Genomic DNA, 17,126 nt, shown 5'->3' with positions numbered 1-17,126 from the left:
ATGAAAGCAAAAAGCCTGAAATAGTTTTAATTTGTGCATTTTCCCCCAATTAAGTTCCTTCTGTGCCCTCTAGCCACTGACTTTTATTAAGACACACTTCAAATCTTTTTTTTCCTTCCAAGTGTTCTCAAATGAAGGGATCCTAGTCTCCAGAGATCGCAGATACCAGAGTAGTTTTCACAGATCTTTGTAAATGACTAGAAATAGTCCCTTGGCACATGAGTAAGTTGAATATTTGTAGGAAAGCCTGCTTCTCTGAAGTTCTTCATAGGCTGATTAAAAGTTTTTAAGAATCTAGACACTTTTATGAAACAATTCCATAATTAGAGAGAATCAGTTATTTACTGGGATGCTAGAAGGTGATCAGAAAAGGCAGGGAAGTAGGACAGAATTCACAGAAGCAAAGGTATTTAACTGCAGTGAAAACCACAGCAGCAGGGTTTACTGCACGTTAAGTGGGAGCCATGACAATTGCTGCATCATCTAATTAGCTCACATTGGCTACATGACAGCAAATTGGATAGATTAGGAACCACCTACCCAGGCACTAAATTGTCTTTGTGAGGGCTGGATTGTGCACTGTGTTCAACAGAAATTGCTTGGGCAACACAGGCCGCGTGTTCCACATTCCCTTCATGAGTATAGGCTGGCCTCCCTCCATCCCACTGGCACAATGCCCAGGAATAAGGTCACCATGTTCCAGCTCCTGAATGTGTGCTTGAGGGAGACAGCAAGCACTGGCAGAGAGAGGACATGATGGCAGGAAGCATCATGTACCACATCTTCAGCTAGCCAAGCCCTCTAAACCAATCTGGTTGCCTAAAAGCTTCTCTAGATAGAACATGCCTGGAAAAATCTCATATGGCTGGCAAAGTAGGATTGAATTTCTACTTTTATTAAATACCTTACATCTTCAAAATTCACAGTTGCACATCTTGGAAAATGACAAGCATTCCTGCTGCCACTCGCCCATCATGAGGCATGGTTAGCAGTGCACCGTAATTAAGAGTTTCCATCTGTAAAGACTGCTGTTTAAAACTTAAGTTCTTTGACCACTGCAGCTGGTGAAGTGGAGGTGCCAGCTCCTTGCAGAGCTATGCAGTTCTGGAGTGGAGCTACCTGCTGAAATGTATCATAAGTATAATAACACCACGTGTCTCCCGAAGTCACTTGCTGACAAATTTCTAAACAATACTTCTGTCTAGCTTTCACCTATTTCAAAACAAAAAAATACTGCATGACCTCACAGCAAGGTCATACCAGTGCTGCTCTTACACCAGTGCTACAGCTGTGTAAGAAGTCAACTGGGATTAAATTCTTTGAAGGGGAGATGGGCCAGAGAGAACAGGGCACTTCAGCCACCCGTCAGCAATGCACCAGGCTGTTATACACATGTTTCTTCCTCATATGGTCCCATGAAACCCACACTAGTAGAAAGGGGAAGCACATACCTGCCTGATAATGGGTTTGTATGCAGGCGCAGCTAACGGCAAACAACTGCTGTTGTAAAAGTGGAACAGTCTGGATTTTAATCTCCCCATTCTGTAAATAGCCTCACTTGGTTCAGTGTTAACTGAGTAGGCTTCCAAAGTCAATGGTAATGCTGTTCACCTCCAATACAGACAGCATGTTAAACAGGTCAATTCTTTATTGTATAAAGTCTCTGGCTTCTTTTAATCTTCTCAGTGCCAGACACCATCTCCCAAAATACACTCTTATCATCTGGTTAGCTAAAACTAAGGTGGGTAGTGTACAGGCAGAGATTTCCCATAGTGGGCTATTTATGTATGTACTAATTGAAAGGAACTTTTTCAGAATTCTTTTTGATGAACTAAAATTCAAAATTAACATTGTAGACGAGGGTACTAGCAGCTGCACAAAGCATACGGAACTGTGTTTACATGTTTGGCTGTTGGGTATATCCAGAAATAGAAAGCTCAGTAGCCATAAACCAGAACTCTAATCGGACAGAGAAGGCACTTTAGACCATGCTCTGAGGCAGCTTTTAAAAAAGAAAGCCTGCAAGTATTATGCAAAAGAAAGGAGTTTCTAGTTCTGCCTTAGCAAAACAGTGATGGCTGCAACATTGATCAAGCAGATGTTACCCAAATTACTCATCAGATGATAGCCTGGTATTTCAGTTAGGTTAAAACCTACTGTGAGAATTCAACTGCTCTCTCAAATGCCAATATATTAGGTACTTCAAGAGTCTACATCCCTGACCCTTCAATACACAGGAATGTTTTGCTCCAAGTTCCACTGTCAAGGAGACAGGTTCCTAGGCAGTCTTTGACCTTAGGATCTTATCACTGATTCCAAGTGGCTGCAAAGCTCAGGATTTAGGAGTCTTAAGTACACTGTGTATTCCCCATATCAGGAAATGTTGTCTCCTACGGAGGGTGCAGCAAAGGCAAGGGGACAAATTTCGGACAGAAGTACTTGCATTACGGACAAAAATGCATTAGAGAAATTTAGTATCCTTTCAGTGAAAAACAGAAGATCCAACAAAGTGAGAATTTAAAAAAAGCAGAAGAGTGGAATACTTAGGATTGTAAGAGCTAAAGGGTAATGACAGAAAAATATGGAAATTGACAGTTAAAGCAGTTCTGATGGAAACCAATACAAATGGATTAAGCCGCCAAGTACAGGCCACAAAGAAACAGATCAGATAAGAGTCAGCAAGACATTTTATTAATCAGTCCTTGAACTGGACAGTGCTTGTCAGACTGACATCAGTTAAGCCTAGGAAAGGAATACTCAAGAGAAGTTCATTATAATGCACCTTAACATTGCCTTGACGCATATAAAATACTGTCTTCCGAAGGAAAGTGAGCAGCCTGCTGCTCCACTGTCAGGACTGCTTAGCCTGACAGGCTGAAAGAATGAATTGAATTTTAAGTGAGCTTCAAACCAAGCCCCAGGTTTGCACCTTGAAGATAACAGCAGATGAAAATCTGCACCACCGAATGGGAAGGACATTCTGATGGCTCATCAATTGCACCTGCAAATGTAATCAAATGGTTATGTGCTTTCCCGGGCAAGTCACCCGTACAGTTCCTCAAGTTCATTTCCCCAGGTGCAAATATATAGGCCACTTGCAGGGTCAGGTTTCTGCCCACAGTAGCAAAGCTAACGATATTTAACAGCTATTTTTCTACATCAGCCTATGAATTCTATCCAGACAGGTCCCGAGTTATGGATAGCCTACACATGCAGTTATTTAGTGATCTGATGTTTCAGTATTGAAATGGAATACAGTTTACTTTTGCTGTTACATTTTGATGCAAAACAACAAGCTTTTGGCCTGATACACTACTGCATATTCTGTACCAAGTGTTTTCCTGTTTTACATCGGCACAAACTGTGACCAGTCGGGGATTTTTATGCTTTCATCTCTGAATTGAGACCCTAAAATGCTAATAACACCACCATCAACTCCCTCCCTTTTGCTTTTTTTTTTTTAAACTGTTTTTATATAAAAAGAGTTGTTTCCAGCAACTTCAAGTACTGCAAGTACTGCAGTTGTGCAGTACTGTTCTATGCAACTTTGCATAATGCAAGGTTATATAAAGGCAAATTAAAAAAACCTAGTATTTTAAAACTACACATATCATGTGCACTATATAGGTCATAATCCAAAACCATTTTAATCCAAGTAAAATATTGTTAAAACATTTACTACAGAAATGAAAGTAATTATTTATGGATGGCTGTATCCTAATCTCTAGCTTTAGAAAACCACAGCTAAGCAAATTATTCATGCAGAGTTAAATCACTGCCTGCCTGCCTTCCTCCCCTCCCACTGCACCCACAAGAGGAAAGCAAACCTGGCTGCTTCATGAATTAATTTGGCCTAATGTAATTTGATCTCTGCAGATTTTAACTGTAATATCATCAAAGTCTTTCATTCTTCATTCAGTTTAGCTTTAATAGTTTGGGGAAATAATTTCTCTCCTTATTAGTTAGATAGTATCACACATTTCACTTCTCATTTTTATCCCACGTACCTACAACCATGGGATGGCTTTCAGTGCAGGCCATGGCCGTGGCTTTGGTACCTACCCAAATGTTTTCCACAGGTATGCAAGGAATGCAGTGCCTGACACACAGCAGTATCAATACAGCTTTTTATGCTACACAAGAGAAAAATATTTGAAGGAGAACAGTCTGTTGATAAAACCAAACAATTTCTTAAAAGTGTTAAGTAATATTTTCTTTTTTAACTGAAACGGGAGTATTTGAAGTGGCCTTGAAAAATACAAAGTTGGAATTCAGACCTATGTATTACCTGTTTAAACATTTAGTTCAACAAGACATAATAAAAACGCCATATACAAGATTGTCACAGGTAAATGAGATTTTTAGAAAAAAAGCAATAAAAATATTCTTTAAGCTGAAAATAAAATCTCTTACCTTTTATATCACGATCTCAGCTTACAGTCACTACATTTCTGCTTATTTTATACAAGTGCATATGGCTATGAAGGTCCGGAGAGAATGAGAATAAAGTGGTATTAACCTGCTGAAAACTGCTTAAAAGTCTTAAGCTGCAACATATAGATGTTCCAATACCATTAAAAAAAAACATTCACCTTTCAGTTATTGCTGATTGGTCATTCACAATCTCAAAATATCAACATACAAATATTTAAGAGGAAAAAAACTCAGTAAATTTAGAGCAGCAAAGTTTTGTGAACTAGCTGTTTACCAAATATGTTTTCCTATCATTTGATGATGATTTTAAGAGACACAAAAGCAATCCATTTGAAAGTCAAGTTCAGGCCTACCCTTTTTGTGCCTCATATTAATGATGTGGGGAAGAGAGAGAGAGAGAGAGACAATATATCATTTAGTTAGATTTTGGAAAAAAAAATATATTTTTTTTTCTTCTGCCTTTTTGCTACATTTCATGTCTGCTGACATGCACAATGGTACAAAGCACTACAGCTCCAGAGCGACCATTGCAAGTCTTTGTAGCAAGTTTATAGGAAACACGCAAATACAGTCATAGTATTAAAATTCAGAAGTACTTAAAGTAGTGAAAGTAAATGCAGGATTCACTGCTTAAAGCAGGCACTCTGCTAGGTTTTCTTTCTTGTTTTGGTGTTTGGTTGTTTGGTTCCCCCTCCCCACCCCCCAACACACCAGTCTTTCCCTTCTAGTGTGAAGAAATAACCAGAAGTATATACACATCTATTGCTATGTACCCAAAGAAAGGACTGTGGCTTGGAGTAAGTATTGCTTTTCATTAAACGGAACAAAGTTCAAGAAGTGAGAAAAACACTTTAAAAAAAAGGAAAAAGGAAAAAAGCTCAGATTCCATGTCTGAAGTTGAGAAACCTCAAAACGAGCCACGTTTGTTCTTGCTTTTAAGACATGTACAAAATGCCATTTCGAGCCACACAACCTGATGGTTCTAGAAGTCAGAGAAGAAATCTTGAGGGCCCAAGTGAATAATAAAAGGTGCGATGCTGAGAGGCTGGCAATAGGGACTGTCAATGAAAAAACCACCTACAGTGGGAAAAGAGCAGAGAAGCAAAAACTTCACGTTAATTTCAGAGACTGGCTGAAGCTAAAGCTCCATTTAAATTTCTCTGCTCTTTTAGCTGCAAGTGGAATTTTCATTGTAAAATGGGCACTTTTAATTCTTTGAAGGTATTGAAACATCTAACACTTCCAAGGTTACCACTTTCTAAACAAAGAACTGACAGCTCATTCATATTTTCAGTAAAGCAGAGAAATGTAAAATATGCAGCAAGGGGGCAAGTTTACAATGTGGTTAGTAACTCCCAACAAATGACAAAAAAATAAAAAAATGACTTCTATAAATCATCTGAAATGACTGCCATCATGTTGGAAAAGAGCATAGCGCCCTCCTTGTTTTTGAAATAAGAATTATTTGGCTTATGAATGTTCATTGTATAGAATTGGTTCAGAATATATTTTGTTTGAATTTTTACAAGCTAGGGATTAAAAAAAAAAAAGAAGAAAAAAAAAGAGACTACAAACAGTTGCCAATCAGGAGAACTCCGAAAGAGGGGTGGGGAAAAAACATGTGCAGAGGAAAGATTCCTTTAACGTACATTTGATTAACAAAAATGGGCTCTTATCAGCCATGCTTTTTCTGCTCCGTGATGGCTTCCTTTCATCCATAGGCCAGCAAAATATATCAGTGATTTATGAGCACCACTAAATTTGACTACATCCCCAAGACCCTGCTCTTTATTTTGACACTAACGCATGGATGACAACAGCAGGCTCACCACTACTTGTCAATAGATCTACGTTTTTTATTAAAGTACCACCAACACCAAACCAAAGCAAGAGCTACGGCAGAAGAAAAAACCATTTAAGATACAAACACATTCCTAAGCACAAATACTTAGCTTAAGAATAACAGCTGCAGTTAATTCCAAGAAAAGCAGCTTGTTACATAAGCCACCCCTTAATAAGCTTTTCTAATATTTCTTTCCCTCCAGTGGGGGGGCATAGGGGAGGAGGAACTTTACATTGCTTTAAGCACTGTTCTTACACCCTCTTCATATATAAAGCTCCCCCTGCCTCAGCAGCAGAGTCTGTTAGAGAACAGAGTGGATAAAGGCAATCTTAAAAGAGCATGAACATAAGCAAACCTACTGAAAAGCAACGGGTGAGGTCTGAGTAGAGAAGTGCAACCAACAACGCTGCTTATTTTGTGGGGTGATACCTTAATAAAGACTACTCGAATCCCTCGTTAGAGCCCACAGCCGTTGTTATGCAGAAGTCTACAGTACATGGAGACAGCACAGAGCTGGGGCCTGTCCTGGAATTTCAGACAGGTGCACACACTCCTTGTCGGAAAGAGGATTCTTTCGGTTTGAGCACCAACTCTTAGAAAAGTACTGGCCTATGGCTGAAGTGTGTCACTTTTCACAGCAGCACTCAACAAGAACTGGGACAATTAAATAGCAAGTTTTCATGGGGACCTTGTTGCTGCTTTAGATTCTTATAAATGTAAGGGGGAAAAGGAGAACCCTTTGTTTTAATATAAGATTGACAACTAAAATGCTTTCTGTAGAAATGGTGGATGGAAAATCAAGGGTGGGCAGACAATCTTAAAAGTGAAGAAGGCCACAAGAACAAGTACAATTTTTTTTAATTTTTTTTTTTTTTTTGTAAAAACAGAAATGAAAGGAAAACCAGCAGCTTTTGAGCTCTAAAGAACCTGATTGTAACATTATTGTCGTCCTTTCTCTGGGCAATACAGACTGAACTGTGTATCCCTGTAATTACGTAACAAGAGTCCTTCAGTGGGAACTTCCTTTGTTTAATACTTATTTCACTGAATGCAACCTAATACAGAGAGACAGTCTAAGATTTAATTCCCTTTGTTTCATTTGTTTTTCAGTATTTTGTGTACGAGTGAAAAGCCTTCTTGGATAACTAAGACTGTGTCCAAAATCACAGTTACAGTATGCTGATCTTAAAGATTGTAAGGAAACTCAGGTACTGATGCTTAACTATAAAAAAATAAGATAAAACAATATTTTAACCCATACTTTACTAAGTTTATTACACAACATAATATTTACAAAGTTAAATGTTAACTGTAAAGTTTCTATTGTGTGGGTTTGGGGTTTTTTTATTTTTTATTTTTATTTTTTAAAGAACTATGCCCTGCATTTAATAACCCTACAACAAGTACAGGATGTTAACTGAATCTGTGTGACTGCATTAGGAAACAGGCAGTACTCTTGTGTTACAACAAAACAGTTTATTTGTGATCAGTGTTTTATATTCTATACATCCTTCACAAATTTAATTTTACATAATCGAATACTTCATTTAAAACGTAAGATTTAAGCTTCTAGTTCTTCCCTATAACAGAAGGCTGGTATAAGTTATTTGAAAATGAGGTAACATTTCACAGAACATTTTTTTCAAGTTTTAGAGAACTAAATTTGCATTTTGTTAAAATCAAGAAGTAGGAAAAAGATGTTTCTTTACAAATGACTTTGCTCAAGTATGTGTTCAAAGAAAACAGGATAAAAAGGCTTTTTTTCTTCTAACATTCTGTACTGTGTTGTTCAATCAATAGGAATTAGCTTCTGCCATTTGCTAAAAGAATGAGTAGTGGGGAACAGGATAAGTTGGGAATTTCATAACTGGTAACAGAACCATTCTCTTGGGTAAACCTACAGAGAGAAGAAAGGGAGAGGACTCCAAATGAGTTCAGTGATCCAAGAAAGTCAGATAAGAGCTTACAGTAGTGTTCTCATTAACCTTTTCCAGATCAGTCAGTCAATCTGATTTTAGGGTGCAGAGTCCCATAAACAGTAACACTTCAACACTTTGCACTCCAGATGGTTAGATTAAAGTTTGCTTTTATTTCTGTCCTGGTGTTTGGTAAAATTAAAGTAAGCAATATTCTGAAAAGCAGAATGTGTATTTGGACTTGAAGCTCTACTTCATGAACTTTATGATAATTATCTCTATTATCTCATTCTATGTTCTGAGTTAATTTCAAAGACCAGTTACAATTGCATATATTCCAGACAGGCACTGCTGTGCCTGAAAGAGAACTCACAGGGAAACTGTTCAGCAGTTTTGATAAGCATCCAGGTAGGTCAGCCAAATATCAAGCACCTACAGTAAATTCTGCATGTCCTCTCCTGTATTGAAGTGGCAAATCTGGAAAGATTAATATCTGCCTGATTTTGTGATTATTAAAGAGTTCTTGTGGCCTCGCAAACTTCTGCACAATTAAACTTTTGTTTGTTTTTTTTAATCTTGCCTATTTAAATTCTAGTATTTAACCTATGTATCCATTTAGAAATCACAAAGCAGCAACAGCAGGTATTCCAGAGCACCAGATGATCAAAGTGAAGTTTCCCAACATGCAACAGCTTACAAAGGCAGAAAGACATGTTTACCTTACAGCCAAAAAAGCATTATCCCAGTACTTTGCATCACAATCATAAGACATTAAAAACAGAAACTCTTTATGTGAAAAATGGGAGCATTCAATTCCACAATGCTTTGAAGTCAGTGATATGTCACATATACACAGCTAAGTGATTAAAATCCAGCTCCCAAAATAGGCATCATGAGAAAAAAACAGAAAACGGAAGGAATGAATGAAAAAAGCAAGAAAAGCTGCGAGGGAAGTTGGTAACAACTGTATTCTTTTCTTCAGCAGGGAAGGGATTCTTCCTATGTCACTGTGTGTCACTGCTTGTAAAAATACATACATGCAGGTACTAGTCATCTTAGTTAGTCTGTGACTGCTGCTTGGAAAGAACCAAAGGGATTTTTAAAAAATCCATACCATGAAGTAAGCCCTCAACTGAATTCCCTTTTGTTTTTCCTTGAAAAACATGTAGCTGTTCCTTATGTAATGCAACCCAGCAGACACCACACCCCATGGGACAGCACTGCTGTTGGCTGCCACGCTGTCAGAGCACTTGGCCACTCAACAGGGCAGGAGTTCTAAAACTAGAGAGGTCGGCATCAATTTTGAAGGGAGAATTCCACACTGTGAGTGGAACCCATAAGGCCCATTCTCCTTCCCCGTTGCACTGCAGGAGTACAGAGAAGGACCAGCTGGTCTTAGTCAAGCAAAGTGAACGCTTTCAATAAAGCGGCGGCAGCACTCTCCCATTGTTCATAGCTCATACCTCTAAAATAAAGTAATGAAATCAACATTTTACAATACTTTTAACTTTGTAATGCTATCAGGGGAGTTGGTATTGCCCAAGCTATACAAATTTGAAAGGAACAAGCATTGCAAATGCTACAAAAGCTAGAAAATTAATAGCAAACGGCAGGCTTATTTTCCCATATGAAAAACCACAGGCCTTGAAGTGTACTCAGTAGCAGGCTTTCCCCCTGTCCCAGTGACAGGAGAGGACAGCGGGACTGGCTCAGGTGGGCTCGCTTTTTGCGTGCCAGGACATATCACCGACTCCAAACTGCTTTGCTCCCATTGCCACATAAACCTCATTCAAAGTAACCAAAAGGGCCGGTTAGAGGTATGCATTGTTAGTCTAGCATAAAAAAAAGCCAGTGGGTAGGGAGAAGCTGAGTTAAGAAAAACCCTTCCGTCACAGCTCTTTGATTATTAGTTTACAATCTTCATGAAACCCATGCTTTGCCAGCCTAGTATCACTGTGTTTCTTAGCAAAAAGCATTGTGGCAAATTACCACGTCCTAGCTTCCTCGAAGTCTGATTGCTAATGGTGTAGGCTACACAGAAACCATTCTACTTGTCCCAGGCAGCAGTGTTGTAGCCTGTGGGGCAGCAGGGGGTGTATGTGAACACAGACTTCCTAGAGTTGACAGCATTAAGGGAGTTTTGTCCACAAGCCACTTACACTTGGGGACAAACATTTCACCAATGGTACTGTAATGCCATTTAGATAAGGGTCAGAAATGCTGAAATAGGCCCTTCGGTAGTCTTTGAATGGAGCACAGATTGGCTGTAAAAAGTAAGAAAACTACTTCGATTCAGTTTCAGTATGAAAGGGAACAGGCAATTAGAACAAGCAGTCCTTCCACAAATCAGGCAAAGCATAGGCAAAAAAGCTACTCCAACCAAAAAAGAACCACAAGGTTATGGCATAGAAGTATTGTTGTTGTCATGGTTTAAGAGCTTTAATCTCTTTGAATTTCTCCTTGGACTGCCACATTTGGACTGCCACAACAGTTTCTGTATCATTTCTAGTTTGTTAATTATTGGGCTATACATACCGTAAGCTGGCGCAGCTGTACTATACCCATACGGTGCTCCGTAGCCTGCAATATGAACAGATAAAGGGATGGTTTTCATTTCCTACAGTATCTGAAGACAACCGGTGTTTGCATACCACCACACAGGGAGGGACCCTTTCTGGTACATGGAACAGGACCACAGAAAACCCAAACACACTAATATATATTAAACATTGCTTAAAACACTTAAAATCCTTCTTGAAGAACAAGCTACCTAATGACTTTACGCCTCAGCATCAAAGAGTTAAATTCCATATTTGATTTCCTTAGCATTTTCTTCTGGCTGAAGCCCTCAAGTCTGAGCAGGGAGTTGGCATGATCCACACATCCTGTATTTGCCTGTGTTCTTCCTAAAATACACACACACACATAATCTAAGGCAGAGAACAGTCATTTTCTTAAACTTCCATTGTAGAGGAGAATGCTGGATGCCTGAGGCAGATACCACATCACCATCAGTAAAGTGAATTCTGCCTTCTCTGCCATTGCTAACAGACAAAAGGAAGTTCCACACAGGACATCTGAATATCTAGAGGCATGCAGAGAACTATCTTTTTTTCCCCAAAGAGCTAAACATGACTCTGGAGTGAGACAAAAAGCAACAGCGGTAACACCAGTCTTGGTTACTACATCTCAGTAGTTCATGAAGGCTTTACAGTGGTTTTTTTCCTGGTGGGATCACTTGTGTCCATCACAGAAAGCAAGAGATTTCTGAGAAGAACAGGGGATGAAGAGAAATAATCAGTGAAGGCCAAGGCCAGTAAAAGCTTAACAACTACAGTAACTGGGAAATTAAACTTATTTCTGGAGTAATTCCATGCTGGCAAGAAGCATGCCCCTGGCAGGGTAAAGTGTCTCATAAATGACTCCTCATCCAGAAAGACAGTTCCAAAAACAATGTTAACAGCCATTAAAAATGAATTACTGGTTTTTAATATTTATAATTACATGAACATACAGGAACAATGAAGACGACATGCTGTCAGCTGTGCTAGGAAGCAAGTCTACCAAACAACACTGCTCTGCTATTAGCATGTGTGAACGGCTGAAGGGTGTAATTAGAGCTCATGCCGTAATCTGAAAACCTGAGCACAAGGAATAGAAGTTTTATTTTTTGGAAGCTACTGGATTTGCTTTGACTAAGGAATCTCCAGCATCTCATTCTTACAAATTTGTGGTTCTTATTCTAAGTAAAAACAATACTGAGATTCTTTTCACACGTCACCTGCAAGCCTCAGACATGTTGCAGAGAGTCACAAACAACGCACTTCGAAAAGGGGAATGAGAAAGTAAACATTTAGTTAAAATTTTCTTGTGTTTACATTTTAACACCTTACACTTTGTGTGCCTGTCATTTTCAAAACAACACAACAAATCCCCCTGCACTGTTTTGTACCAGTCAGTAGTGGCTGCCCACTTCAGTTCTTCAAGCTGGAATGGGTTTGCTTCTGATGGCTGCAAGTCTGCCCTAAGGAATCGGCAGCGAGATATCCTGACCAGCCAGTCACCTGCTCTGCCTTGTAAGCACCATGGATAAAGTGGACCAGAAGGCTCTTGGATTTCAAAACATGCTTCTGCTAATCAGAACAACGCAGCACGGATCATGAATTAACATCAGCCAGTGTATGAATGGAAATTCTTTGCTTTTTGGTTTTTGGCCACCACAGAAGCTACTAATAGATGCTGTGCTCACATGCACAATTAATGTCTAAAGTTTCTGGGAATACAGTGACTCCAGAGCCTGCCAACCTGATCTCCACAAGGGTTTCTTGGGAAAGCCACTCCTAATGCTGAAGAGCACATGATCCAGGAGGTTCTTAGCTAGGAAGAGAATTTTGGGAATTGTGCCATGGCAGTGAACTATGAAGACAACATATAATAACAAAGCCAGGAAAACCATTATGCTCATAACTGTGTGCTCTGTGTATGCCAAGCTTCAAGTTGTACACTCATAAAGGACAGGTACTGCCAGTTTTTCAGGTCTTCGATTTATTTAAAGCCCCACGAATTCTCCCTTTTGCTTCATCTCAGATGATTAAAGCTGAAGAAATCACTTGAATAGGTGACTGACACACATGGAAAAGAACACCCCCAGCAGCCAAAATTAAACCATAAGCTATTAGTGTCATGCCATACCTGGTGTTATGTATCCAGTAGCAGCAGCTGCCCCAACAAATGCCCCTCGTGTTAAAGCACCTCGTCCTCTGCCTCGAACAGCCTGGACTGCTGCAGAAACAGCTGTATTGACAACCCCTTTAGTCTGCCCAGAGTAATAAAAATGCAATTCAGAATGTGAAATCATTGCTGGAAATAAAAGGCCATCTGCATTAAATCACCACTTTTTAAAGAGATATTTAAATATGGTTGATGCACCAGTCTTGATAAAGGCAGAATAACTGTAGCAGTACTGTCCTAAAGAATCTGATGGACAGAAACCAAGTGAGTCCTTTGCCAGGTCACTGCCAGCAGTGCAGAACGCTGAGTCCAGCGCATTCACTTCACTCTGACCCAACAGTCTGCACGGTTGGACTGTGTGTTATATACCTTGGTTTTAGTCGTGGGCATGAATACTCATGGCTTCTGACCCTTTCTATGCTGCGTCTTGCTGCTGCCTTTCCCACCTCCTTAAAAGCTTCCTCTCCTCTATCTACAATATTGTCTTTGCTTCTCTCCTACCATTCTGAACCCACATAACTGCAGCAGGGCCAGGATTTCACCCCAAAGACCAGTAACCACCTGATGACAACACTGGACTGTTTTAACCTAATTGTACTAGAGTGCCACCTTCTTTTCCCATCGTTACTACCCACAGGCGAAAGAACAGCAAGGAGTTAGAGAAGCTGGTGTTGCTCAGTGCATCAGAGCACAGCTTTGCTGAACTAGATGCCCTGACTGCTCCCTGAAAACAATAAAATCATGCAAATCCAGGTATTTCAAAGACATGTTTGGCAGTTTACTGCCATCACTGACCTACTGAAAAAATAAAAATCAGAATGTAGGAAGTGCCTGAATCAGAGGTCATTTGTATATTTTAACTGCATGTGGAACATTATCCTGTGAGGACATGTTTTTCTCATTTACTAGACTTCCAACATAGTAATGGAAACTGAAATACTTCTAACCAAAGATACTGGTGAAATTAAGAGGACTTGGTTACAGAACAAAAACAAAAATAAGATGTGATTGTTGTATTTTGTAAGGGTATTTTATGGTACATTCTTCTCCAGCATGAAATGTTAAGAAAATCCTAATGTATTTGCACAAAAGAGACACAAATTTTAATTCTCAGGACTTAGTTCAGACTGTAGCCCTCTGGAGGAAGAACACTTGATTAGTTTCTGCTCTGCTCAACCTTAATCTTAATAGATTTGGGAAGTTATTGTGGCTGTTAAACCTAATGGACAAGACTGAGCACTTCATTATACAAATGTTTCTCACCAAACAAAATTGCTCATCTGAAAAGTTGCAAAAATCTCATCAGAATCCAGAGTGTACCTGTCTATAAATGATTTATCCCCCAAGTCTACACGTCCTTCATGATGGAGCACACTACAGAACTGGCCTGAAGCACAAGACTTCCCCATCATCGTTGATTGAACCACTGACCTTACTGTATCTCCACCTAACTAGCCCTCTCCTTTTTTGTACCTCCTTTTCTACTGTATTGCCCATAATATGGTCCCAACTCTCAGATTATATTGTTATACTACAGTAATTATTATAGAAGTATTAAAATAGAAACCTTGCATGTGTGCATGAACCAAGACTGAAATCACTTGCTTCCTGTATCATAAAACAACCTAGAGCTATGACAACAGAGTGGTCCAAAAAGCAAGTAACAATTCTTACCTGAGGAAGAATCTTCTTTTTCTTGTTGTTTGCTGCATTAGGCCCAGAAAACAGTTTTTCAAGTGCTGCTAACGCAGCACTTGCTTTTGCTACTTTCTTATTTGGGCCCGCACCTCTGAACTTCTGCCCATCTACTTCTACCTGAAATTTGAGATAGGAGTTTATGCCTAGTATTTATCCTTGGGAATACCATGCTGCACCCAGTTGTCATGATGTGCCATCCGTAAAGAACTTCAGTAATAAAAAATACAAATAAAAATCCTTGGTGTTTTATGTGACAAATTTCCATTACTTCTATTATGAAGCTGATAAAGAAAACCCAAGTGATCCTGTGAACCCCTATATCGCAGATATGAGGAATCTAGAAACTACAAGTGCAATTCAAAAAGGACCAGTGTATCTATTTGATATGGAATTTGGCCAATATATTTGAGCTTCACAAGACATGAATGATAATGATATGGCTAGGAAACAGGGGGGCTAGGAATCATTTCAGGCTCCCCTCATCTTTATCAATACCTTATACACCACTTTCTTTGTCTACACTATACATAACACTGTTTAACTGGGGTGCTACCTCATTACTTCAGAGCCCAGTGCTACTTCAGAGATGGCACAAGTTAATGAAGAAATCAAATGAGTTTACCCTTTGCTACAGTCATTCCAAATACCCCAGCAAGCTGGCAATAGGAGATTTGCACCAGGTCACTGACATGGCATTACCAAGTATGTTTGCAAAACCTGCAAATCAGGTATGTTTGCCAAGCTCTGGATCTTCTATTTCCCTTCTCCTCACATCAAGACATGATGTGGTTCAGGGCTGTCAGAATCCAGTTTTAATTCTCATTATATTTTCCTAAAGCATAAAAGATACTCCTCTCCCCATGTCTAATCATCACAGCAGCAGTAAGAGATACAAAATTGTGAAAATGTCACCACTAGAGATATGCACTGCAAAAGCAAAATATAAAAAAATCTGAACTGGAGCAGCAAGCAACTCCAAAGACTGAAGCACGGTTAACAAAACCACCTACCAGCTTTGTAACTGCTTCACTCACCTCCATCACAAAGCGTTTGTCATGGCTTCCACCTGTCTCAGAGATGAGCTCATACTTCAGACCTCTTCTTTTTTCATTGAGCTCCATCACCGGGTTTTTGCCACTTGCTGTGAGTATAGGACCCTGAGTTCTTACCTAGAGAGACATTTATGGTGTTGCTTTAGAGCCTTTATCTCCTCAAAAGGCAGACAGCCATCTACAGCATTGTGGCGTACAGTGCCAACGGCCAGCCACTTGGCCAGTGTTACCACTGTGTCAGGCCCTGCAGTAGCTTGTTCTTCCCAACACGTAGGCCTGCCTCAGCAGGCTTCCCAGGAACAGACCTGTATCAAAGGTAACACTGCCTTGGCCTCAGTCTCACATGCTCATAAAGTCTCTTCTCTAAAGAACGGCAGCAGGACAAACAATACTGTAAAAGAAGTCCCACCCTCTTTATTTCTGTTGGTGAGAGCTACTGTCCTTGTGGCTTGGTGTCTACACAAGCTGAACTCAGCATCAGCTGCACTTGGAATTTCAACCCCAAGAGTATCCAAAGCTGAAGATGAGGCCATGGTGTCAAGTTCCTTGAAATCAAAAGCTTTATCACTGAAAGAAGAGATTAGTCTTCCCAACCTTGCTCACAACTCTGCTGCTCGATCTAATTACGTCCTGGCACCACTGAGCTCAGACTGAAGAAGTCTCATATCCCAGGTCACATGTTTCAGCAGAAATAATCTGTAACTCTTTGGAAAGCAAGGAAGGTAACGCTGAGATCTCAGCGTATCAGCCAGCATTAGAGCGCACTCAGCTGCAGGTACAAATGTCTACTTACTAATGAAGAAAAAGGTGATTAAGGGATCAAAGCAGTATTTTCCAAAGCAACTTCTTATTCTGGATAAAGATCAGGAGTCGTAGTACCAGGACCTGCCTTTTGGAAGTAGTGTCTCAAAAGTATAAACATGGAAACCCAAAGTCACGTAGTTTGCGACGTATCTTGGTCATCTTAAAACATTACCCACTTCAAAATTTATTCTATCACAAAGGGAAAATTAACACGTCAGTTTGTTGAGTATAAAATACCCCCATCTCCTTTCTCTGGAATTGTCTCAGTGGACTAAATAGATATGTGAATTGAGCTGTCCGTGATTACGCACTGCTGGAAATTAAGTGGCTTCCAACTGAAGAATTTTGTGTTTTAACATCTCAAGAAGTATCTGAAGAACAGAACAATTACTTATATTTACAGCATAACACACAGCTCCTTGTAGTCCTGGAAAAAAGCATTACAATGAAAAAGAAAGCAGGGATCTACAGTGGTTTATCAGTACAGCCCCCAGAGAGCTTGCCGCAGAGTTAGTAGGCAGATGAAGAAATATACAAATTAAAGGTGTTCATCAGTCTTTACACAGGATGCTTCTCTAAAGTGTCTAGTGACACAAACACTGGTTGAGGAAACTGGAAAGAGAAGGGTGAAAGGGATGACATCTAAAC

General features: G+C 39.7%; 1 protein-coding gene across 17 annotated transcripts in view; it reads right to left on the bottom strand.

The window, feature by feature from the left end:
- Window positions 1–17,126, bottom strand: part of STRBP (spermatid perinuclear RNA binding protein) — a 72,846-nt gene that overhangs the window by 5,815 nt on the left and 49,905 nt on the right. For 6 of the 17 annotated variants that reach the window (XM_056353002.1, XM_056352999.1, XM_056353000.1 and 3 more), the window contains 4 exons: window positions 15,657–15,791; window positions 14,599–14,739; window positions 12,886–13,009; window positions 8,181–10,773 (listed from right to left, as the gene is read on the bottom strand). In XM_056353002.1, the coding sequence (XP_056208977.1) occupies window positions 10,592–10,773; window positions 12,886–13,009; window positions 14,599–14,739; window positions 15,657–15,791 (582 nt within the window). In that variant the 3' untranslated portion in view covers window positions 8,181–10,591. The other 11 variants (XM_056353005.1, XM_056353006.1, XM_056353013.1 and 8 more) reach the window with 7 other exon arrangements.

Source organism: Falco biarmicus, chromosome 9 (assembly GCF_023638135.1).
Source record: "Falco biarmicus isolate bFalBia1 chromosome 9, bFalBia1.pri, whole genome shotgun sequence".
NCBI lineage: Eukaryota > Metazoa > Chordata > Aves > Falconiformes > Falconidae > Falco > Falco biarmicus.
This window is presented reverse-complemented; position numbering and strand designations above follow the sequence as displayed.